The sequence below is a fragment of the Notamacropus eugenii genome, chromosome 1 (assembly GCF_028372415.1).
Source record: "Notamacropus eugenii isolate mMacEug1 chromosome 1, mMacEug1.pri_v2, whole genome shotgun sequence".
Lineage (NCBI taxonomy): Eukaryota > Metazoa > Chordata > Mammalia > Diprotodontia > Macropodidae > Notamacropus > Notamacropus eugenii.
The window spans coordinates 497,508,699-497,533,995 of NC_092872.1; the positions used below are offsets into that span (position 1 = coordinate 497,508,699).

The 25,297-nt window shown below is 43.0% G+C and overlaps 1 protein-coding gene across 9 annotated transcripts in view; it reads left to right on the forward strand.

Moving 5' to 3' along the window:
* Positions 1 to 25,297, forward strand: part of KCNQ2 (potassium voltage-gated channel subfamily Q member 2) — a 168,970-nt gene that overhangs the window by 121,331 nt on the left and 22,342 nt on the right. For 4 of the 9 annotated variants that reach the window (XM_072643690.1, XM_072643722.1, XM_072643730.1 and 1 more), the window contains exons 6-11: positions 1,523 to 1,633; positions 3,131 to 3,226; positions 6,982 to 7,076; positions 9,187 to 9,216; positions 13,723 to 13,791; positions 15,395 to 15,424. In XM_072643690.1, coding sequence (XP_072499791.1) covers positions 1,523 to 1,633; positions 3,131 to 3,226; positions 6,982 to 7,076; positions 9,187 to 9,216; positions 13,723 to 13,791; positions 15,395 to 15,424 — 431 coding nt within the window. Of the gene's footprint in view, positions 1 to 1,522; positions 1,634 to 3,130; positions 3,227 to 6,981; positions 7,077 to 9,186; positions 9,217 to 13,722; positions 13,792 to 15,394; positions 15,425 to 21,432; positions 21,487 to 25,297 lie in introns of all 9 variants that reach the window. The other 5 variants (XM_072643698.1, XM_072643736.1, XM_072643714.1 and 2 more) reach the window with 3 other exon arrangements.

The window sequence follows — 25,297 nt, forward strand, 5'->3', positions numbered from 1 at the left end:
CTCATTTGATTTTCACAACAACCCTGCAAGGTAAGTGCTGTTATCCCTATTTTATAGGTGAGGAAATGGAGGTCGAGAGGTAAAGTGACCCCAGGTGACATAGCTGGTATCTCATTCAGAATCTGAACTCAGGTCTTCCTGAATCTAAATTCAGTGGTATTCCACCAGCTGCCTATTAGCCCATCTGTGTGTATGTACACACACATATGCACATACACGCACACACCCCAGAGATTGAGTTGGTCATATATAGACGTAGCCTTAGTTGCAAATTCTTCAGATAAAAGCACCCAAACTTAATTTGAAAGTGCAGTTGTTGATGCTGCCTCTCTGTTCTCTCAGGTGTGAAATGAGATGGATTCATTTATAATTCATTTGCCTGATGGGCCATGTAGGGAAGATGGATGGCATTTTTAGAAAACATTCAGTGTGATTGTTGCAGAGGCTGGAAGAGAACATCAGTGATGCTCATTGCATGACTGGGGGCTCTGCAGACTTTCTGACATCCTCTCTTTCCTATCTCATTGTATGCCACAGTTTTAAGGTGTGTGTGTGCGTGTGTGTGTGTGTGTGTGTGTGATGTGTGTGTGTGCTTCTATCCTATGGGGACAGATGCCTAGGGCATCTAAACAATTTGAGTTCCTTTCTGTAATCTGGAAGGTTGGTGTGCTTTCAATGAGACCCTGTTTGAATATTTGGTGTGTTTTTTTTTTTTTAATGTGAAACAAGAGCAGGTGTTTGTGTTACTGAGAAATTCTTTTTTCCCATTTTATTTTTAAAAATATGAACTGAGCAAACACCAAATGAAACTAATATTTCTATGTGCAGTATAGAAGAGGAGAGGATTGTATATGAAGCTGCAAATCTCATTGAGTGATTTACAAATATTATCTCATTTAATCCTCATAACAACTTTGTGGGGTAGGTGTCATTATTATCCTCATTTATAGTTGCGGAAACTGAGACAAACAGAAGTTAAGTGACTTGCCCAGAGTCACACAGTTATTAAGTGCCTGAGGCTGGATTTGAACTCCTCTTTTCCTAACTCTAGGCCCAATGCTCCATATAGGTCCTTTCATGAAAAATGAAAACAAAATTTAGAGCACTGCTCTACCCCACCTTGGAGTGGGAGGGACCTTTGTATCCTTCTACCCTTCCTACCCATTGGAAAAAAAAAGAAAAATAATCTTTGTAATATATATGCCTAGTCAACCAAAACCAATTCCATGTTATCAGGGTCCAGAAACACGTCTCATTCTGCACTTTGAATACATTGCCTCTCTGTTAAGAGGGACAGCATATTTTATCATGAGTCCTTTCAAGTCTTGGCTGATCAAAGTTGTTTGCTTTACGTTGTTGTTTTTATTATATATCTTGTTCTCCCAAGCTCTGCTCACTTTCCTCTGTGTCAGTTCATGCAAGTCATATCTGCTGGGAAAATTTTCCTGTTCTTAATTTGATATCATGTTTAGCAAATAGCCCTGTAGAAACAAGTTTGAGTGCCTGATCCTTGTTGTTCCAGATTACTTTGACTACCATTGGGTATGGTGATAAGTACCCCCAGACGTGGAACGGACGACTGTTGGCTGCTACTTTCACTCTCATTGGAGTCTCCTTCTTTGCTCTCCCTGCTGTAAGTCACTTGCCTTTGCAAGAGGGCACTCTGAGCTTCTTCCATAGGATAAACCTCCATACAAGGCCATGGGACATGTCCATCATTGCTTTATACCTTCATGATGATTGATTGGGAGATATAGAAACTGGTTTCCAGACCTTAGATAGCAGGAAGCTGTAGTACTTTGTAGGATGAAGCTTGGGTGAATGTGATTTCTATTCCTGTCAGTTACATTTCTCACCATCCTGAGGAGATGCAGAAGCACCCCTCAGATCTGGCCCTGAACAGTTATCTGTGCTATAGTTAGTTTTACAAATTATCTTGACTCAAATAGATGAGAGAAGGTAGTTTCATCAAAGTTAGACTATTCATTTAGGAGAAGGCTGCAGTCCTCTGCTTCCTGACAAGGTCATCAAGATAACCTTTGATTCTTAAAGTCTATTCCAGCAGAGACCAAGTCCTGGAAGGTCCTACCAAGCTGGAAAGGCTTTAGCATAAAGCCTTGTAAACTTGATTGTAAACTATGGGTCTATAGTTTAAGGATCAGCCCAATTAAAATTGCTGTGGCTCATTGTTAGACAACTGAGCACAATTTGCTGAGTTAGTGGATAGGGAACACAACTTAGAGCCAGGATGATCAGGATTCAAATGAAAACTCCTCCTGGGTGTCCCTGGACAAGTCACTTAACCTTTCTGTGACTCAGTGTCCTCATCTGTAAAACAAGGAAGTTGGACTTGGTCTGTAAGGTCTTGTCTAACTCTAAGTCTATGATCTTATGAAGATTGTCAGAAACATCCCAGATAGGGAATGTTTTCTGCTTTGATGGAGTAAGACCCATCTTTATGGAATCATGAATCCTTGAAGTAAGTACAAAAAAAAATTTTTTTTTTCCACTGAACCACAGTTCAACTCCCACCTTAACCAGGTTCTCTGTGGAAAGTAGTGAGTGGGAAGGAGTGGGGAGCCTGTGATTTTGTCAATGTGGGGGAACTTAATGGTGTGGAAACTCCTTCCATCAATACAGAATCAATACAGAATGGTGTGTTGTCTGTAACTTACAGACAACTTAAAGAGTTGACTGGGAATATTAGGAGACTAAATAACTTGTGGTCACACAGGTTGTATATGTCATTAGTAGATTTGAATCCAGGTCTTTATGACTCTAAGGTCAATCTCTATCCACTGAATAATGTTGCCTTTCAAATGAGAATGTAGAGAGCTGAAAAGTTCAACTGAACTTCTTAATGTCATTTTACAGACTGCAAATTATCAAAATTTTAAAGGTTTTTTTTGTTGAGCCATCTTTTTGATCTAGTAATTTTCTATTATTTTAGAAGTTATTTTAGAATGAAGCATTATATTGAGGAGTTCTGATGAAGGAGATGAAGGTGGAAAATTGGGGCATTTTTGAGACTGTAGGATGCATGTTGAGCTACTAGGAGGGCAAATCAGACATAGGAATTGTGAGAGAGCTCTCCTAATTTACCCCATGGTGATACATCTCTGAATTTCAGGGAATTTTAGGTTCGGGGTTTGCTCTGAAGGTCCAAGAACAGCATCGTCAGAAGCACTTTGAGAAGAGGCGAAATCCTGCAGCCGGCCTGATTCAGGTATTGCCAGGGTTCCTAGAGTCTTGGGATGAATGAAAGGAACAAAGAGACACCAGCTCTTTAAATTGTCAGAAACCTTAGGATGGGATCCCTCTGGTAGTAGCATAGCAGAGGGGTGGTGTAACACCCAGAGTGCTACCCTTGGAATTAGGAAGACTTTAGTTTGAATTCTGTTTCAGACAGCTATTTACTAGTTATGTGATCTGGGCAAATCTCTTTGTTCCCTCAGCTTTGGTTTCCTAATCTGTAAACTGGGGAATACAAAACCTATCTTAGATGGTTGTTGTGAGGATTAGATAGCATATGGAAAGCACTTTGCAAGCACTAAACTGCCATATAAATTCTGGACCTGTAATTTCCTCAGTGTAGGGAAGTTCCTGGTGAGTAAATGCCTACCCCTGTAGATTTGACAGTTTATTGTTTTGGAGAGTTGCCTGAGGTACAGAAGTGTAAGTGACTTGCCCGGCATGGCATGGTCAGTCTGTTGCAGAGGTGACTCCAGGGCTAGTTTGCTGTCCACTACCAAACACGATCTCTGTACTTTGGTATTAGCAGTATAAATAATAAGAAGCAGCATTTATATATCACTTTGAGGTTTGTAAAGTCCTGTACATTTATGTTATTTCATTTGATCTTCACAGCAACCTCATGAGGAAGGTCTGTTCCCATTTTGTAGATGAGTAAATTGGGGTGAGAGAGATTAAGTGATAGTGTCTAATGTGGGATTTGAACACAAGTCTTCCTGTCTCCAAGTCCAGTACTCTATCCAGTAGTCTCTTAAAAGAGAGACATGGATTTCTTGAGCTAGAATCTTGCTCCGAGCTCCCTTAGGGGGAATGAACTTTCCCCACCAGTAGAGTTGGAAATAAGGTGGCCTTAGATTGACAAAGAAAATGCGTCCAAATGCTATGATACTTTGAAGTGAAATCAGTATCCCCAAGATAGAAAGAGTTCATTGAATTATGTTGCTTTCATCTGGATTTGAGCCTGGTTCCTAGAGAGAGGAAATGGAAACATGTCATATAGTATACAACAGCCTTCTGCTCTTAAAAACTTTTCAAGTTGTGTGCTTCCTCCTTGGAAGCCAGGCTAAGCCTGCCCTGGTCACTCCCAACTCTCACCTTTCCCCTTTAAACGTGGTTCTACTACAAAGAACACATTCTAGTTTAAGGTGGCTACCCAGCCTGCTTTCATAGGGACTGGTATATCCTCGTGTTGCTTTAGTGCCCTGAGGCCAGCAAGATCTGGTACTGTCTGGGAAGAGGGTGAAAGTTCACAAAGGCACCTGGTTCAGAGTCATGAATTACTTTTTGATGGAGATGGGTAGGTAAATGAAGGGCTCACTGTGAAAATTCCAGATGAAGGTAGGAGAGGATATGTTTCCTTATTTCTAATCTCTCTCCCATGTGGGGATTTAGAGTTGTTTTGACATAATTCAAGGTGGGAATAGATTGGACCAAGGGTCTGAGGATGGGAGACTGGCCAATGGTATTTTGGGGGAGTGTGTGGAAGGTGCTAGACAGCATAGGGGAGGAGCTGCCTTAAAATAAATTATAAAAATCATTTCATGAATTCTGACAGATGCCTTAAGTAGATCTGTAAAAATTCAGGCAGATTTAATGACTGTACAGTGCAAACAGAATCAAGTCAGTTGTGTTTTGCTTGACTTGGTTTTGTACAAATGAGATGAAGTTTATATAGAAATTTTCCTGAGACCTGGGGTATTGGTAATGTAGACAGATGTCTACACCAAGGAATCCTGAACACTAGAAGTGGAAAGGTTGGCATATTTTGCTTAGTACCTTTATCCAGAATGTTCTCCTCTTTCTCCTATACCAATAGCTGTCTTAGATGGGACAAAGTGAAGGAGAGTTTAAGTTGACCCTCATTTCCCCACTTGAGGGAATTGCATTGAATTGAAGTCAGTGAGTCTGTCTGCTGAGTTCTGTTCTAGGCAATGGGGTAGCATGCCTAGATATGAAGGTAAGAGGTTGTCCCTGACCTCCAGGAACTCACAGTCTAATTGAAGAAATAGAACTTCTTCATACAAAATGGAGAATGATATAAGGCACAGTATAACCAGGGGTCAAAATATGGCACACAATCTGACTACTAAGGATGGTCAGGGATGGAATGGATCATTAAGACTGGAGTAGCCAGGGAAGGCTCCTTGGACAAGGTAGGACTTAAGGTGACCCCTGAATGATGAGTAGGTTTTGGATAGGGAGAGAAGTGAAGTGAAAGAGAGAGAATTCTAGGCATATGTAGGGCGAAAGGCTGAGCACAAGACATTAATCCCAATGAACTGATCTAGAAGTTGCTCCTCAGCTCCTTTGACAACTTGGAAGGGGGCAGGAGCACACTACTTTTCAGTCTTCTTACTCTTGCATCTTCCCTCTCCCTCATCCCAATGTGCTCTTTGATACCGTAACCCTGGCATTGTTCCTATTCCTCAAATAAGACACTCCATTGCCAGATTCTGGGTATTTTCAATGTCTGTCTCCCATGCATTGAATATTCTCCTTCCTCTTCTCTGCCATCTAATTTCTGGCTTCGTTAAAGTCCCTGTTAAAAGCCCATCTTCTACAGGAAGCCTTTCCCAATCCCTCTTCACTCTAATGCCTTCCCTCCGTTAATTACCTCCAATTTGTATCATCCTCTATTCCATTAGACTCTGAACTTTTTGAGAGAAGGGACAATCTGCTGCTTTTCTTTGTTTCCCCAAATCCTTAGTGCATAGTAGGTGCTTACTAAGTTTTTATTGACTGAGTGACTAACTGGTGTTGGCAAGACTTTCTTATTTGCAGTCAATAGAGAAAAGTCAATGCCATTTCTTTTGCTATGTGCAAGGAGTTTGCCCTGGCCTGCACTGGACTTAAAATAATGATAATAGCTGATGTTTACAGAAAACTGTAAGGCTCATAAAGCATTTGGAACACATTATCCCATTTAATCCTTACAAGATGCTTGTGAGGGAGATGATGCAAGTTGTTATACTATTTCTAATTATACAGATTATATTATTATCATATTCATTCTAAAGGTGAGGAGTCTGGGACCATTCTTATTGTCACACAGCTAATCAGTCAACAAGCATTTATTAAGCACTTACTGTGTGCTAAGCACTGAGAATAAAAAGGAAGACAAACCCAGGCAAGGAGTTTAAATTTTAATGGGGGAGACAGTGTGCAAACAACTACATATATGAATACAAGGTGTATAAAGTGTAAATGAGAAGTAATCTTAGAGGGGAAAGCACCTAGAGGAAGGTGAAGAAATAAGGAAAAGCCTCTTGTAGCAGGTTGAATTTGTGATGAGTCCTGAAGGAAGTCAGAAGGCAGAGGTGAGCAGGGAGAGCATTCCAGGCATGGGAAAAAATATCTGGTGAAAAATATCTGGTGAAAAATATCAGCTAGGGAGTGTCGCATTTGAGAAAGAAAGCCAATGTTGCTGGACTATAGGGTCCCACGAGTAGGTATTAGAAGTGGGATTGGAACCTGCTCTAATGATTTGAGATCCAATGTTCCATGACTCCATGATGCCTCTTTATTAGGAGAGCCAGATGGTAGTCCTGGTTCTACCAGTAACTAACCATGTGCCATTGGGCAAGTCCAGTCACTTCTCTGGCACTCTGCTTGTCTGTAAAATTAAGGGATAGGACTAGCTTTCACATTCTCTGATGTGCGATCTATCTGTGACCTAAGATGTTTGGCTTACGACTGTCTTTTCTCTGTGCTCCATTCCCTTGGCCGCAGTCTGCTTGGAGATTCTATGCCACCAACCTCTCTCGGACAGACCTTCACTCAACCTGGCAATACTATGAGCGCACAGTCACCGTCCCCATGTACAGGTACCACCGTTAAATCCTGTTTTTGTTGCCCTTCTGCCATAGGGAGCGAAAGTCCTGGGAAGCTTTTCACCCCCAGGTGATTTGTAACTATGGTCCTTAGACAGCCTCCTTGTGGTGTTACCTTGTTTTATAATTTGTCCTTAACTCTGTTATTTTGCTTCTGTTTTTATTTTTATTTTCATTAAAAAGTGTATATGTTTAAGATTCTCTGTTTAAGTTCCATGGTATTAATTTTGTTCTTTGCTTATATTGTCGCAGTTGTTTTCACCTTTATTTCTCTGCCCCCGTTTTTTTGTTGTTGTTGTTTTCTTTACTGTTAGTTGCGTTGTGTTATGGGCTGCTCCGGCAGCATGAGAAGAAAGATTCCCCCTCTCCCCAGAGAGCTGCCCTGGAATGGAGGTAATGTTCCTCAGCCTAGTCCATGTTGGTGCTGAATTGTGTTCTCTGCCACATGTGTGAACTGCCCACTCTGGGCCTTTTGCCTCTTGACCCTTTTACCCTCCCCCGTCAAAGGGGGTCTCTCTTTGCCCAATCTGGGGTTGTGGTGGGAGGGCCTCTATAGAGATGGACTGGCTTTAGAAACAGGTTTCTTCCTTTTCTTACAATTCCCTCTCAAAGAGGGGGAGACTGCTAGGGTGCTGGGGAGAACTCCCTTGACTACTACATACAAGGATCAATGAGACCATCTTGTGTCTTGGGTTTGAGCCCATATGTGCTTGGAGTCTGAAATGTACTCAGAAAGAATTTTATACCAGGATGGACCCCAGGCTAGCATTCTTAAATGGAAAACACAGGCATAGACACCAGACAGACAGACAGATACGCGCGCGCACACACACACACACACACACACACACACACACACACACACACACACACACACACACACACTCTCACATACACACACACCCTCCAGAAGAGGATTGTTCAGAGCAGAAAGAGGAAGAAAAAAGGTAGAAGAAATTTAACAATACCTCTGAATTTTGAATTATTAAATCCAATAATACCAGCAGGTCACCTAGTTGAACTTCCTGGAAAATTACCAGAAACTATATCTCTCTCATCTATTCTGACTCCGGCAGCACCATTAGTCTCAGAGTAGGTTCTATTTCTTTGGGGGGGAGATGATGGTATTCCTTGAGGAATCCAAACGGTAGTTCTTGGTACCCACCATTCACTCTCCTATCCCTAAGCTGACTTGGAGCAGTGTTCATTTGGATTGACTGCAGGATTGGTATAGACACATCATTGTAATTTCTCTGCACCTAAACCCCAAAGCAACTGGTGAGTAAATGGCTTAAAGTGATCAAATGTGTTCCTTGGATTAGCAAGAAGTTCTCAAACATCCTATGTCTCCCTGGAGCTTATTTCTGTGGTGTTTCACTGCTAGTTTAGCCTGAAAACAGGGTGTGTACAAATATTTGTGGGGATGCCCTGACTTGAGAAATGAGTGGTAAGATTCCTAGAAGCTCCATTTCTATAAAGTATGGGTGTGAATTTTGAATTATTAGACTCAATGATACTCGCAGGCCACCCAGTTGAGCACCCTGGAAAGGAACGAAAGAAAGGGGAGAAGGATCTATTAAAAGCAGTTTCCACAATTCTTTTGACTCTTTCTTTTCCCATGAGGGTTAGGGTCCCAGGGTCCAATGTCCCCTGGAAGGTAGCTCTTCTTTCATTAGGCAACAGGAACTCATCATATCAAGAACCTGGGCCCTTTGGACTGCAGTTTACTGCCTCCAGCTGCGTAGGTGTCTGCGGTTACCCCATGGACTAACTCCTTTGTTCTGTTCTTTCCCCCCTTCCCACTTTCCCCGACTTTCTTCTTCTTATTCCATTCTCTTTCTTTCCCTTTCACTCCCCATTTCTCTCTCCCTCCCTCTTTCCTTTCTCTCTTCCTTCTCTTTCTTTCTCTTTCCCTTTCTTTCTCTTTCTTTCTTTCTTCTTTCCTTCCTTCCTTCCTTCCTTCCTTCCTTCCTTCCTTCCTTCCTTCCTTCCTTCCTTCCTTCCTTCCTTCCTTCCTTCCTTCCTTCCTTCCTTCCTTCCTTCCTCTCTCTCTCTCTCTTTCTTTCTTTCTCTGTCTCTTTTGGTGTGAAAACACTTGAAAAAGCTCGCAAACACAAACTTACGGGGCCTCCAGGTATGAAGTGCATGTGAATCAGAAAGCTGTGTGTGGTGTTATTTCTTGTTCTTCGTTTGGGATTATAACAATTTGAGGCTTTTGAAAGAAAAACCAAAACAAACCACTGCAAAAAGGAGCGAGGGCCAACCCCCCACTAACAGCCTGCAGAGCTAATTCCATGCAGCTTCATAAACCCCTCCTTGTGGTTTGGCACAAGTGTTGAGAGAATTCACGGTGGAATGAAGGAAAATGGGGGTAATTGTGGTTTGCTCAGCCTCCGTGATAACAGCCACAGATCACACACACCTTAGACTGGATGTGCAAAGAACCTCCTCTTCCATGACTCTTCACATTTCTTTCTGCTCCTTCCTGAACCATGGCTTATTCTCCTTTGATTTATATTCCTGTTTCTTAATCTTTCTCTGCTTCTCCTTGTCTTATCTCCTTGACTTTTCTCCTTGGCTTATCCTCTCCCATTGCTCTCTCCTTCTGATGTCTATTCCCATCCTTTCTTCCTATTTCCATTTCTCAGCCCCTCATTGTTTTGTTAGCTGCTGCCTGTCCTCCTGGTTATAGACTGCTCCATGGAACAGAGGCCAATTCCCCAGGACTCCTACCCTAAATTATGAAGAAAGTCGGAGGATTTGCCTTCCCTCCAAAGCTAAACTACTGTAGTAGAAACTGAAAACATAAAACTGAAATATTTGTTCGTCCTTGCTTCCCCTAGAAATGCATATCAGCACTGACTTCTGGATAGCCTGCTGGTGTGGGAGGTGGGAACTAGGTTTATACCTAGCTATTGTGGGCAGAGGGAATTCCATGCTTTGATGTACAAAGTTCTCTGTGTGCCTAGGAGGATTGATGATGAACATATTGAGAACTCTGGGAAAGTCAGGCCTCATAGTGCCAGGCCTTGCAAGTTATAAATACAATGACTAAAATAGCAAATATCTTATTACATGGTAGGACCACATTCTAAGGGGCACAGAGGCCAAAGGAGCCTAAAGGATTACTCATTTCAGAAAATGGATGCTTGATCTTGCTATGGCAACCTGGGGCTTGAGGCCCCAGAACCTTTGTATAGAGGTGGAAAAGCTAGGGAAGAGAGACTCATGTTTTTTTCTCCCAGATGGGAGTTGGTGTCATTTTAGGCTCATAGGGTGAACAATTCTCCTGACCTGGAAGATGGGTTTTAGTTTACCTCTGGTCACATGCCTGACCTGACTCAGTGGTATTAGTGACCAACAAAGCCATCTTCTTCACCTGTGCTGGATAGTGATATGGCATGGGAAATTCTGTTGGAAAAGCCTGAAGTTGTCTCATAATAGCCCAGCCCCTTTTATCAGAATTAAAAGTAAAGCTCAACGTGAACCAGACTCGTCATGATGGGGACACAGATGGATTTTCTCAGCCTTTGGTCTGAGTAGTCATGCACAGCCTATCCACTGCCTGCTGACCAAAGCTAAGATACCTCTGATGCCTGTGAGATTTTGGTCTTGGGTGATAAAGTCTCCAATAAATCTCTCAAGCTGTTGAGGTATCTGTGTGTTATCCCTGTGCTATCTCTAAAACATGAAAACAGCAACCCTCTTAGATGCCCCAGATGCGCGCTGTGGCTACCTTGGGAGACCTCATTGGCCTTGTCAAATGGAGTTGGCTGTCCCACTGCCCACTGGACCCTTACTACTCATTCTCTTTCCTTTGGGTATGATACCCTCAACTTTCCATCCCTGCCCTCTCCACCCTCCCCAGTTCCTTGAATTCCTCATTGCTCTTTCATCCACCATAAGACATGATCCATTTAGGAAACACTCAGGACTTTCCTGACAAGTGATGGTGTGTGTATGTGTCTGTGTGTGTGTGCGTTCGCATGTGTGTTGCACATGCTATTGCCTCTCCTCCCTTGACCCTTCTCTTTTGTGATGGTGATCTATCTGTGTCTCAGGCATGACTTTCCTCTGACCTTGGCTCTGAGGTGCTTATGTATTGTGTTTTCTAACCCAGTGTATGTGTGTATGTATGTGTGTGTGTGTGTGTGTGTGTGTGTGTGTGTGTGTGTGTGTGTGTGTGTTGTGAGCATGTGAATGTGTGTGTGGGAGACCGACTTGTCTCTTGCTCTTTTTCCCATCTGTGGTGAATGCTTATGGTTGGTGTCGGGGAACTGGGGAGGAGTGGGATTGAGGGAGATCGGGAGAACAGGCTGTAGGTCTGGGCCTGTATAATGAACAGACAGGGAAGGATGAAGCAGACTCTGCAGCTGGGCTCACCCTCTTCTGTGGCAGCCATGCGGCTGAACCCTCAGCATGAGCTGTCCCTCTAACCGTCGTGGCCAGGCCTTCCTGCTTCTAACCCTAAATCCCTCCTCTAGCTGGAGCTCACCTCCCTCTGCAAGGAAAGGGACCCTTCAGGGAAGAGAGAGAGAAAGCCCAGTTAGCATGTGGGGGTCGAGGCATGGGGCATTAGAAACTAGTCTGGGAAGAGGCCAAGCCTGAAATAGAATGAGGATAAGTGGCTGCTGGCTTGGGCCACTTAGCTCCTTGGTCTCTGTGTCTGGGTTGGCATGTTTGGAGAATGGCTCAGGCAATATCAGTGTGAACTTCTTGGAGACCTTCCTAGGGAGAGCCCTGACTTAGGGACTGCTCTTATCACACGAGAGAGGAGAAGCAATTAGAATCTCAAGGGATACTGTGGAGCCTGAGTTTTCACCATTGCTCCCATGATGCTTGCAAAGTGTGCATTATTCTCTGGCTTCAAGGGAGGGCATCTGGCAAATCCAGAATATTATCCAACCTTTTCAGTGAAAGGGCAATAATATGAAGGGCAGAGCGGTACAGCAGAAAAGGTGTAAGTTTTGAAGTCGAAGGACCTAGGTTTAAATCCTAGCCCTCCCATTTGCTCCTTGTGGGCCAATCACTTCAGGTCCCTGGGTCTGTTTCCTCAACAATAAAAAGAAGACAGTGGGATAGGATGATGCCCAAGGTCTCTTGAAGTCCTTCATATATGATCCTAAGCTTCTAGGGGCTAGGTTTTTCCTTTCAGGGTTAAGAAGTCAAACTTTTGGCAACCCCTTGCTCTACAACTGTCAGCTATTGAAATTGTGCATTAGGTAAAGTGCTAGCCTTGGAGTCAGAAACCTGAATTCAAATTCTGACTCAGACACTTATTATTTGTGTTACGCTCTCTAAACTTCAGTTTTTTGCTCTGTAAAATGGGGATAATAATAGCACCTACCTCGCAGGGTTGTTGTAAGAATGAAACAAAGTGACGTCCATAAAGCAAACCTTAACATAGGGCTATGTAAATGCTAGTTATTATCATCAATGCAAGAATAAAACATAGAGCAGCTGTTCATGAGAAGAGGTCCCTGTTAAAGGGACAGCTTTACCAAACAAATTACTGAGTGATTCCAATTCAAATTGCCCTCTTGGAAGCTAAAATTGTTGTCACTTCTGTCCTAAAACTGAAACCACCAGTGAAATAAGAGGAAGGACAGAGACAATAGGATATTTAATTCTCATCTGCTGCTGCCAGTCCTATTTTTCTATTTTCTACATTTTCACTGGGGCCAGCAGGTTTCCAAAGACAGAATTTTTTTAAGTTTTTTTTGTTTTTTTTGTTTTTTTTATGAGACACCTCTGGTCCTTCTTTCTCTGCCTTTGGGATCTTCTCTTTCAGCAGCCAGCTTTTCCAAGACACTCCTGTCTTCCATGGTGCCCTAGACCACCACAAGTACCCAAGTTTAGACAAGCCCCGTCTGACCATCACTTAAGAAAAAGAAGTCATCCTTGACTTTTGTGTCTCCTCAGACTTCTCAATCAATTAAGCATCCTCATTCCCAATGTTGATAGCATATATTGCCCCGCTCTGCATTTCTGTAGCTACCACTACCCTAATTCTGGTTCTTTCCCCTTCATGTCTGATATGTCCAATAGCCTCCTAAATGTTTATTTCCCACTTTCAATCTTTCCCTCTTCTATCTATTCTAGACATACATAGTCTGGTTACTTTTTTCTAAACGCTGATTTTTTTTCATGTCGCTTCCCTGCTTAAATCCTTCCTTGGCTCCCCTGTGATAAGTCAGAGCAGTGTAATGGAAGAACCCTGAAGTAGAAGTCAGAAGATGTAGTTTCCAATCTTATCTCTCCTGCTAACTTGCTGTGTGCCTGTGGGTAATTCACAATTCCTTTGGGTCTCAGTTTGTTCATCTGTAAAATGATGGTGTTGGACGATGTGTGAGGTTTCTTCCAAAGTTTTAACTTTTTGTTAATCCTCTGAAAACAGATTGGTGGGGAGCACAGAAGGGTATTGCTCCCCAGAAGGTTAGGGTTAGGACCATAAAATGAGGTCTCTCTCTCTCTCTTCTGCTAATGTCAAGACCATTTTAGGGTGGCTCTTGAGCATTTAAGTCAAACTCCCCATTTTTAAAGCTGATACTAATGGGAGAAATAGAAGAAAGGTTCTTTTGAGAGATACTTGACTGCTCTGATTAGAAACCTAACTCTTCTCTTCTTTTTTATACTCCAGACTGATTCCACCTCTCAACCAACTGGAACTTCTCCGAAACCTGAAGAGCAAATCTGGACTCACTTTCAGGTCAGCAGCCAGGTGGCTAAGACTCTGGGGAAAATTGTTTCATGAGATCTCTGGTTCTTTGTGCCTGTATCTGTCTCTTTCCCACTGCTCCTCCCTGTCTGTGCTCTCTGTAGGTCTTCATGTGTCTGGATTTCCTCACAATTAGTCCTTTATTCATGATTTTTTTTCTTCCAACCTTACTACAATACAACCCCCTCTTCATTTAGTCTTCTGTGAGTATCTTAAAAGGAAGATGGCTCTGCAAGAGTTGGCATAGGGTGAGTTAGATAGTTCCTGAGGCTCCTTATCCTAGGATTCTATTATTTGCTTGTTCATAGCATCTGTTTGGAAAGTTTTTCTTTTGAGAAATTGGCTTTACGGAAGTCAGAGGACCAGGGAGAATGTTAGAATGTGAACTCTGCCTTAGGCTGGCATGACAGATTTTTTGACCACCTGTTTTGTGGGCTTTTGACTTCCAGCACCCTTCTTTACCAAGCTATGGATGACACCACTGTAGGCGATTTCATTAAGACGTTTAAATTAGGCTGCTTGGTTCTGCCCGTTGCTCCAGTAACTCGAGGCGTTGCCTTAATTGAGGAGTCAGTTCAGTTTAGCTGTGGGGACAAGAAGGCAGTAGCTAATGACATAGAACATTAGCCTCTCTTCTACTCTGAGGCTACCTATAGACAGAAGTGTGGCTTTGGGGATTCATTTTTGTATGGTTTCCCCATGTGTTTATATTCCCTTGTGTTGTGCATTCTTGGGGAAAAAATATATATACTGAGCTACGGGGCAAGCTGCTTACAGCTGCTTAGGCAGAAAGTGCCCCCAAATCTGAGCAGGGACAAGCAGTGACAATTTGTGTGACAAGGTCAGTGGTAGTTGTGTCTTTGACACCCCTTCTGTCCCTGACAGCCCTTCCCTTTCTCTCAGATGTGCCTGGGTCTGAGTTCCAGGGAGCCTGTGTGGGCCCCCAGCATAAGATGATCAACTCATCTAGATTTTTTTCTGGGGGTCTGTGGTTTGGGGTGGGGGTTTTACTGTGAAGGAAAATGAAGGTGACCTGGATTAGTCTGCGAAGCAGGAGTACTAACCTCCCATCTCCAGGTTTGTATCTTAGCACTTCATAGCCTTGGCTGAAGCATGAGCTAGTTTGGGGTGCTGGGCAGGTTGAGTGGAGAAATCTGGCAATGAATGGGTGATTGCTGAGTTGAATAGCCGTATAAAAGCTATTTCTCATATCTCCCTCATGAACACATTTGAATTGGGTAGGATTGGCAGAGAAGAAGCCAAGACCAGTTTCTTCCTTTTAGGCCTTATCCTACCCTATGGGAAAATGTCGGAATTGGAGTGAGCAGGACTCCTCCCATCTCCTGCATAAGAAACAGGGTTGGGTTTTTGGATAAAGTGTCTTTTTAATCTCTTGTTGGGAAGGCAAAGAAAAAGCACTCATCTCAGTTGACTCCCTCAGAATGAAATACCAGGGGGGCGGGCCTACACAGTCCAGAGTTGCCTTCTTCAGGAGGGCTCATTAATTGTTGGGTGGAAATTGCCATTTGTTATACAAGTTTTGTACCCTTTGTACTGATCACATCTACTAACTCACTGTTGCTTCTGTTTAAAGGAAAGAACCTCAGCCTGAGCCATCGCCAAGGTCTGTATACCTCCTGCCTTCCCATGCTCTATTTGGTATACTGCTCTGTTTGTGTGTGTATTTATATATCTACCTTTAGCCCTCTTTTCCGTCTGTGGTGTATTCAGCCAAAGGGAGCTGAGTACCCTGGGCAGAACAAGCTCTGTGTGTGCGCTTCTCACTGTGCAGTCTGTGGGTGTCTGTGTGACTGTGCCTGTGTGTCTGTCTGTCTGTATCACATGCACAATGGTGATGTTGGTCCTTAAATCACTTTTCCTTTGTTTTGACTGTTTCTCCTCAATGTATTCTGGAATTATTTTGTGGCTCTGTGGATGGGGGCCTCTGGGGACAGCTGATGGCAGATTGCACATTGTTTTTCAGGGTCACCTCTCCCACCCCCTTGTAGTAAAGAGGCTTCTGATCTAGCCTGTTACTATACATGACCCTAAGGCAGAGCTTTTCTTTAAGACCTCACCCCATTCTTAATATACATCTATATCTAGATATAGATATGTATCTATAGCTATATATTTAGACCAGAGTGAGATTGCACAGTTAGTCTAGGCCTTAGCCAACTAAAGTCAAGCTAGGACTTGATGTTCTAGGCAGTGTCCCTTTCCCTTCTCCTGACCAGTGGGTAGGTGGGTGTAGGACCAGAGTAATCAGTAGCTTCTGTTCCAGGGGCCATGAGGTCTGTGCCCTGGGGAGAAATCTTTGCTCAGCATAATTGGCAAAGGATCCTACAAAGACTCAAGAGTGTCTTCACAGTGGACTGAGAAAACCTGTCTGCCACTGTTTAAGGCACGATACTAGAATGAGTTTTTCAAATTTTCATTTTTGCCTGTCCAAATCAGGGAGTGACTGGTTGGAGGCCCCAGGGACTTTCTTCCAGTGTGATTTATCAACCCTGCCTCCCCATTCCTCAACAAAATTCAACCACAGACTCAGAATGCCTGTAGAAATTTTGAGCCAAATGCTCTGTCAGCTAGGGAATCCCCTGTTTCTTCTTGTAGACACAGACCACTTTTTGAGGAACTCTTTAGATACTGAATTTGGCTGTTTCTCTCTCGTGCCCCCTAGTCTAAAAGAGTCAGTGAAAGGCAGTATATATGACAAAAGGAAAGGAAAATACTTTTATACTCTCTAGGGCCCAAATTTCCTCATCTACACAATGAAGAAGTCCAACTGGACAATATCTGTGGCTCTTTCTAGCTTTGACATTGCAAGGTTCTGTGTAATTTGGGCTGCTAGAGGTTGCCTGATCATGGCAGGGTGTGAGGCTTCGTAGGAAAGCCTTGGCAGAAGACCCATGGCTAAGAAAAGAGAGCAATAACAAAATTTCTTTTGTTCCCCTCAGTATGAAAAATGAGGACAATTTTTCAAACAGACTGTAGGGCTGTACCCTCTCTTACTTGAGTCTTTTTTCCCTTATTTGAGCTTATATGTGCAGCCATAGTCTCCAAAGTGCTCAGTCCACAAGCTGCTAAATAATGCCGGTCACCAAGATCATGTTTTCATAGTTGAGTTGTGGTTCAACAGCAGAGCCAGATCATCAGACACTCCTGCCTCAGTCAGCTTCTGTAAGAATGTGAGGTGTGGCTCCACACATGTGAGGTCTGATGTTGGCTTTAGGGGCTTAGGAGGAAAGAATTAGGCCCAATTCTCCATGCTAACCTGCCCTTCCCCGCCCCATACTTCCTGCACAACTGATGGTCCATTGGGGAAGACTGTTTCTCAGCCATGGCTGGCTGAGAAAAGGGGAAGGACATTGTGGTCCTCTCAGTGATCAGATTTAGCTGAGAATGAATACAAACCCTGCCCTTGGGTGCTATCCCTATGTACTTTTCAGGTTCCTTCTGTGTGGAGTCAGATCTTTCCTTTCATCTAGTTCAACTCTGTTGCCTTAGTATACTCTCTCCTCTCCCCTAGTCTCTCCCACCTGACCCCATGGTCTTGTGTTGTAAGAATGATCATGAGGTGTCCAAATGGCCTCTGGGCTATTCAGGATTGTGTTGCTTGTTACAGTGACTTGCTATTTTCTACTCCAAGTAGTTTCTAGACAGTCTCTTTGTTTCTCTCCCCCACCCCCAATTTGGAATATATCACCTCCCCTCACCCCAAATGCTTCTAATTATTGTCATTACCCTTTTCTGGGTCTCTCTGACTTCTGCTCTGTCCTCTTTGAGATGAGGTGGCTCTCACTGAAGGCAGGATTAAAGGTGAGGACATACCACTGGCTCCTGTGATGACATACTGTAATGTGCTCTGTATGATTCTTTCCTTTCCCCTCCCACTCCGCCTTTTTCTTCATTCCCAGCATAGCCCAGCCTCTTTCCCATGTGTTTTTCCATGAGATGCATCCTCCCTGGCCTCCAGTACTTTGTAAATTCAAAACATTGATGCTGGAATGTTTTAGAAATTTACTCAAACCTTTCCCTGTAGATTTCCAAGCCTAGTCCACTTAGGAGTCCCAAGGTTTTTTAAGAAAAGGCAGACAGTTGAGGTTGGCCTAAGTCCAGGATAATGGTAGTGGAGAGGTTAGTTTCTCTAGATGAAAGCAAAGAGGTAAGTGCCACACCTGATTTTTAGGGTACTGGTGCCCTGAAACTGATAGTGATTTGGTTTTGCCATGTTTGACTAGTGCCTCATCCCATATTTAGTGGAGGTCTTTATCTTATGCTTTTCTGAACAGCATTCTCCTGAGTGTGTGCAATTTCCATTAATTAGCTGTCTGATGGAAATGAGTTCCTGGTTTCCCTAAATAACATAAATCAGCCCTAATGACTGGGATTCTGATGTCACGAGTGCTGGTTGTTCACAAAGTGTCAGATTTGTTGCTAATTGATCATGGTACCCTTCATAGTGAGATGTTATGGAAACCCTCCTTCATGGTTGCCTTTTTGCTTCCTGGAAATAGGTGACATTCTGTACATCCCTCTTCCAGAACTCTGCTCGATACCCAGAACCACCCTCCGTTCCTAGCAGGTGCTCAGATAGATGGCATTGTTGTTCCAGGCAGGGAAATGAAACGTAAATGTCTGTCATCCTTTAGGATGGTTCTGATGATTAATTCTCCTTGCTTTCTTTCACAGTCTATTGGGGCTTGGTTCTCCTAGCTCCATGAGGAACTTGTATTTTTTTATAGCTGCAAGTTAGCTATCTTTTTGCTCCCTTTGGGCAGATAGACTTGTGGAGACAATTCCTGGTAGTTTCCTCTGCCCCACAGTCCGACCTGAGTGAGCCCTGGAATTGTAACCATCTATGCAGAAGCTATGCTTATATTTCCAAATCCAACTATGCCAGATTGTGGCATAAAATAAATTGACTGGCCTTTGAAAAGGTAGGAGATGTTACATACAAAAAAATTCAACTTGTCACAATAAAATTCTATTTCCTGGACACAAATAGGTGCCCTTTTGAACTGTATAATGCTGAGAATATTCACTTGTGATTTTGGTCACTTGAGGTCGTGATGACCCCAGGATTATGCTGTGAAATTTATGGCAAGTCTCCATTTCTTGTGATAACGGTTAAGTTTGCAAAAATTCAAAAGATTAGAAAAGGCTAGTTTTGCGATATCTATATTTATAAAACTAAATAGATAAAGTTTTTCTAATGTCCTGGAGATCCAGTTCCCCTCATATCACCGTGGCTATGGCCTGAGGTCTCAGAGGGCCTGCCTGGCTTCTGGTGCCCTTCGTTGAGAACTGGTGGAATGCTCTGACTTTGTGCTTCATTTTATTTCATCCCATCTCATTTCCTGCTGACTCATGTATTTGTGCTTGGGACTGGGGAGGTAAGGAATCTCTACCTTTGCCCATATACTGGGCACTTCACCTCTTTCTCCTTTCATGTGCATTTCCCACCCTTCCACAGCCCTCTGGCAGCACTGCCCTGAGGAAGTGGAGCCTAGGTGTTTGAGTCATGTTTCTGTGCTGTCTGGTCTCGGCAGAGAGTCTGTGTAGGCATTACTGTGCCACCCTCATGCAGGCCTCAAGAACCCACCCAGAGGGGGCAGGCTATAAACTGCTCTGGGGCTGTGCAAAGAGCTCCCTTTGGCTGATCTGAACAGGTGACAGATCAGAATGGGGAAGTGGGATGTAAAGAAGGACTGCTTGCCAACCCAAGCGTGGTCCTTTTGCACTATTCTCCATGAAGCAGAGACTTGGCCCTCAGCGTCATGAATGGTGTGCAATGATTCACCATGCTGACCTTCTCTCCTACTTACTTTTGCTGTTCTCTGAAAACACCAAATCTTCAGAACTATTGAGAATGGTTCTTGGGTAAAACACTGGCTGTAAAACAACAGTACAGGATAAAACAAGTGATGAGATCTGACTATTATTAGTCAAAATCTATATGCTGGTTGCCATATTGACATAGTACTCACTCAAAGGAACCTTTGCCTTGGAGCTCATGGTAACTTACATAGATGCTGTAGACCTGGGCTGACATAGGAGAAACCCTCCCTGCAAGGAGCTAACTTCCTCTTCTCCAGCAAAAGAAGCCATCTAGGGCATCCATGTGACCATGTGATAGATGGAAGGAGCAGATTTTGGGGATCTTAATATATCTCTGTTAAAGGGATCATGTTAATTATTAAACTTATAGTTTAATTGAATTTCAGGCTGTTAAACATACCCAAATTAAAGTTCAAATGCTTTAGCAAGGGAAATTTTGTTCTTGTTGTTAGTAATCTGTCTGTTAAAAAACAATTAGACAAAAAAATGTGGGTTTGGGTTAAATCTTAACTTTGATGATCTCAGCTTCTGGTGCTGAGATGGGGGCATCTGAAAATGTGGTTAGTACCTCCTCCATCAGAGAGGAACATGTGGCAAAGACAGACCTTTGCCAATAAGGAAGCATGGTATACTGTTCAGAGGTTCTTAAATTTTAAAGAGGGTACTTTAGATCTCAGTGTACTAGTCAACTTGTGCCCATACCAGGGCCTGTTCAGCGGAAGTGGATAAACATCTTGGGCCTTTAGAGGGAGGGAGAGAGGTGGATTGTACTGCAACGTGGGCTAAATTCCTTGAAGCAACAAGTTATGTCTGCAAAGTCCTCTATGACCCAGGTGACATGTACGTGGCCTTCCAAGCTCAAACTGGAATCAGGTTTGGTTTCTCTGCATTAAAGCTATTATTAGTTTGAGAAGTCACCCAATGACACCTCCACCATTGCCTCCTGAATAATACTGAGTTTCACTTGAGTTTCAGCTTCATCTAATTGTCTTGGCACACCTATAAAAAGTGGTAGCTGTTCCACAACAGGGGAGGCCTGGCTTGGGGAATGTCAGATGGCGTGAGAGGCCAAGGTGAAATTAATGTCAGACTCCTTTGGCCGGATCTGTGAAGCTTTGTTGGTGTGTTAACCAGTCAATAAAGCTGAATTGCACTTTTCCCCTTTCTTCCCCAAAACGTTTGAGCTTCAAACGAAGGAACCTCTGAGTTCTCCCTTCCTTAGCTCTGTGGCTTTGCAGGATTTGTGGCATTCTCAAACAGTTTTTGACAAAGCCCAATCCCAAGTATTATTTTTTGTCAGCATGAAAATAGCAAAAAATAATACATAAGTTAAAAGAAATGTTTACTTGAACTCTGACTTTAGAGAGAAAAAAATGTATATATAAACTTTTGGGAAAAAAGAGACTTTTTTTCCAAGTAGGCAGAAGAATTGATCTGAAGTCCCCCTTACTACATTTACTGAAGCTGGTTGCTGCCCCAAGTCAGTAAATGGTAAGATGAAGGGACTTTCTCAGTGATGCTGGACTGGAGGCTGAGCAGTGCCCTCTATTCAGTCTTTGAATTGATTGGGTTGTTTTTTTCTTCCTTTTTCTTTCCTTTCTTCTTTTTTTTCCTTTTAAACAAATTGAAGCCTGCACCCGGGGAGCTGCTCAGTACAGATTCCGCTATAAGCCTGGCCCTTAAAAGGATGGCGTTTAATTCTCTTTTGATGCATCTACAAACCAGAATGAAAGTGTCCTGTTTGGCGTTGGCTTCCCGAACTAATTTGTGCTCTCCCCTCATTTCCAGTAAAAGCAAACCGTGCAAAGAGTCTCTGTGTGGATGCTGCTCTGGAAACTCTAGGTACCACGGGAAATGCGTCGCACGGACTAACCCACTGCTGCACGGCCCATTCTCTCTGCCCTGCTCCTCTCTGTTCTAAATACTGCCCTGCTTAATAGAGGTACTAGATGTAGGGGGAGGGAAGACTTTGGAGAGCATTCTCCAGCCATCCATCAGCTTCTATTGGGATTATGACCCATAGCCACCCTCCTGGCCATCCTACTCTCTAGCCTGGATCAATTCTTAAGCAATGTCCTAAGCAAAGCTTCAGCATTGCAGGATGGAAAATTTCTATTCATTTTGGTGGTGGCAAAGATGAGGAAAGATGAGATGCTTTTCTTACTTTCCAGAGCTGGAAAAAAAACCAAATTTAAAATTAAAAGGAAAAGTTGTGTGCTGGTTTCTCTGAAAGCTCAAAAGTAAACCTTCCCGGGTGAGTGGATCCTACACTGTTCGTTTTCGGTGAGGTCTGACAATCTAGAACCTCTACTATGCAGTTAGACTAATGTGTAAGCAGCCTACATCAACCAAAAGGATGCCTCTTCGCTGTGTGTGTTGGGGAGGAGCTTCTGAGAAGCTCAGGGTGGTCCCAAGCCACACAGAGAAGGAGTGTTAGATACTCCTCCCTCCATCCTCCCTCTCCTGGCCCCCAGGCCAGTTTCAGTGTCCCCCTATGTAGACTGGACAAGATGGTGGGAAAAAGCCCCAAACAACTCCCCAAATTCCTTATGAACTTGTGCTTCTTGACAATCTGTCTAAGGAGCATAAGACTTTTCCATGTCTTCTATTTCTTTTTCTATTGTCTTGGTATGTGACTATGTCTATCATTTTCCTGCTTGCCCAGAACTTTCTTCCCCACCCTTCTGGACCCTTCCTTCTCCAACCTCTTCCTCCCCCAAAAGTGGAGCACGGAAAAATGTAGGCGGCCAACTCTGTCCTTTGGGGTTGGATGACTGGTCCTCTCATCGCCTGCATGCTGTCAGTGCTGATGCCCAAAGGGACCTGTGCTGAGTGTGTGTGCGTGGGGAAATGCAGTGAGACCAGGGACTCAGGGGGGCAGCATGCTTGTGAAATGGCATCCTGCATGTGAAATTGAATCCATCTGACATCCTCAGTTCCACCAGCCTTTGTACAGGGACCATGAACTCCTAGTGAGATTGGGAGTATACTTCCCTCATCCCATTCCTTTCTTTCTACTGCCTACTCAGATGAGGTGGCAAGAGCGATGGGATTGTAGATGCCTCCAAGGTATCACCAAGGGTCATGTCTGCTAGGGAAGCAGAGACAGAACTTGGAACTTGTAGGAGGCTTTGGAAACAGACAAAACCTTCTCTTGTTGGGATAAAGGCCACTGTGACATAGGAGTATATGACTCTTAAGGAACTTAAGTGTAAAAAGCAAGGTCAATAATTCAGGAACAGCACAAACTGAATCTCTGACGTCGCTTCTACCCCAGAGCTAATTGCAAGAATCTTTTTCTTCGAAATTCCACATTATAATAATAATAGCTAGTATTTATATACGCTTTAATATTTGCAAAGTTCTTTACTTGTGTTATCCTATTTGAACCTCACGACAATCCTGTGAGGTTGCTGCTAATGTTATTTCCATTTTACAGATGAGGAAACTGAGACTGAGAGGTAAAGTAGTTTGTCCAGAGTCACACAGTTGCTAAATGCCTGAGGCAGGATTCAGACCCAGGCCTTCCTTACTGCAAATTCACCATTCTGTTCATTATACCCAATTACTTTCAGTTCCCTGAGCCTTCCTTGAATCTGTTTCTGACTTTTTCCTCCATTTTTCTCTTCCTTGGGTGCTCTTGTTCAGGACCCATCTCCCTTTTCTTGGCTGTGGGAATGTATCTTGTATTCCTTTTGGGGTTCTCCTGGCCTTTTGCTGTCCTTTCACTGGACAATCAGTCCAGTGTTTCTAACCTTCCAAGCAAAATCAGACACAATAATACTTTCAGTTAATTTAGTTCTTTTCTTTAACTGGATTCTGCAGGATTAATTTCTTGCATACTCCCTAATATCTCACATTTTGGTCTTGGTCTTTGTTTTTGACACTTCTGACTAGTGGAGATACATATTTAGCAGTCCTTGCAAGCTGGGTGCTCTCTTTTCAAGAAACCAGTATTGAGGTGCTCCCAAGTTGTGGTTAGAAGGACACAGGTACCTGGGTGGTATAGAATTTAAAGGACAGGCTGAATTCCTGCCTTCAAGGAGCCTAAAGTCAAAGAAAATTCAGGTGTGCTTGAGAGAAATAAATAAGCGCACCTGGCTATTGAAGGAGTAATGGTAATGGATCCACGGTCATTGGGATTGAGTTAGTGGTAGTATACTTGCTAAGTGATGCAGGCAGTCATGGATAAGATGCAATATCTGGAGCACTGGGGATAGTGGCATCTACTTATTTTTGGATTTCCTTAGGAAAACTCCCATGGGAAGAGATGACTTCAAATTAATCATGATGGCCATCTGACTCTTATAGCTTCTGAGGAATCGTAAAAAGTTGTCCTGAAGAACTCTCTGATTCCAGCTCTCAAAGGCCCCATCTAGGACTTCATACACAGCTTTGGAGAGATGAGAGGAGAGTAGCAATCTGAAGGAAAATAAGAATATAAATTATATGGAGCCTTTATCATTTGAAATCTGTACATTTGAAATATTGGAGCTTAGAAATCTTGTAGGCACTAATTTCTAGTAAACACCAACTGCTTCCCACAATGTCAGGGATTTTGGTACAAATGAAAAGTTTAATATTTTCCCATCATCCAAACTCTCTATCTTCTCTCCCATTCTTCCTAGAGTCGTAGACTTTCTCAGTTGTAAGGGACCCCAGGTGTCATCTAGTCCAACCTGTACCTGAATGGGAATCTCCCCTGCAGCATCCCTGATCAGTGGTCATTTCTTTGCTTTGAGATCTACATTGACAAGAAAGTCCCTCCCTACTGAACAGCCAATTCCAATTGTGAACAATTCTCATTGCTGGAAAGTTTTACCATGGATTAGACTGAAATCTGTCTCCATGTCACATCCACCTATCTGTTCTAATTCAGCTTTTGGGGGCAGAATATTTTTATTCTCTCTTGCGTAGTAGTTCTTCAAATATTTCAAGATCTTTTCTCCTATAGGGTATCTCCATTTGCCCTCAGTTGATGACCAGATAGCATGTTCTGAGTCCCTTCATCATCCTGATCACCTTCTTCTCCCTTGCAGTGACACTGGTCTCCTTGCTATTCTTAACACAATACACTCTGGGTCCCAACTCTGAGAATTTTAATTGGCTGTGACCAATGCCTGAAAATCCTTCTGTCCTTATCACTGCCTTTTGGGTTTCCTGGCTTCCTTCAAATCTTAGCTAAAGTTTCACTTTCTTCAAGAAATCTTTTCTGATTCTTCTTAATGCCAATACCTTGTCTCTGTTGATTATTTCCAATTTATCCAGTATATTACTTGTCTCCCCCATTAAATTGTAGTCTCCTTATGGGCAGGGACAGTCTTTTTTCTTTTATCAGTATCCCCAGTATTTAGTACAGTGTCTGGCATGTAATAATGCATTTAGTTGTAATTCATCCTAAGTGCATTAATTTCGGGGGCCTGCCATGTCTTACTGATGATTCCGATTGATCCTATAATCCATCAAAATCATGTCCCAGCTTTTTTAACATGAATTTTTTTCTATCTCTGCTGTACTTGCACAGCTCATTAAAAAAACCCCTCAAGTTCAAGACTTTATATTTATCCCAATTAAATTTCATCTTTATTTGACATGGCTTATCACTCCACCCTTTTGAGATATTTTTGGATCCCAACTCTGTTATACAATGTAT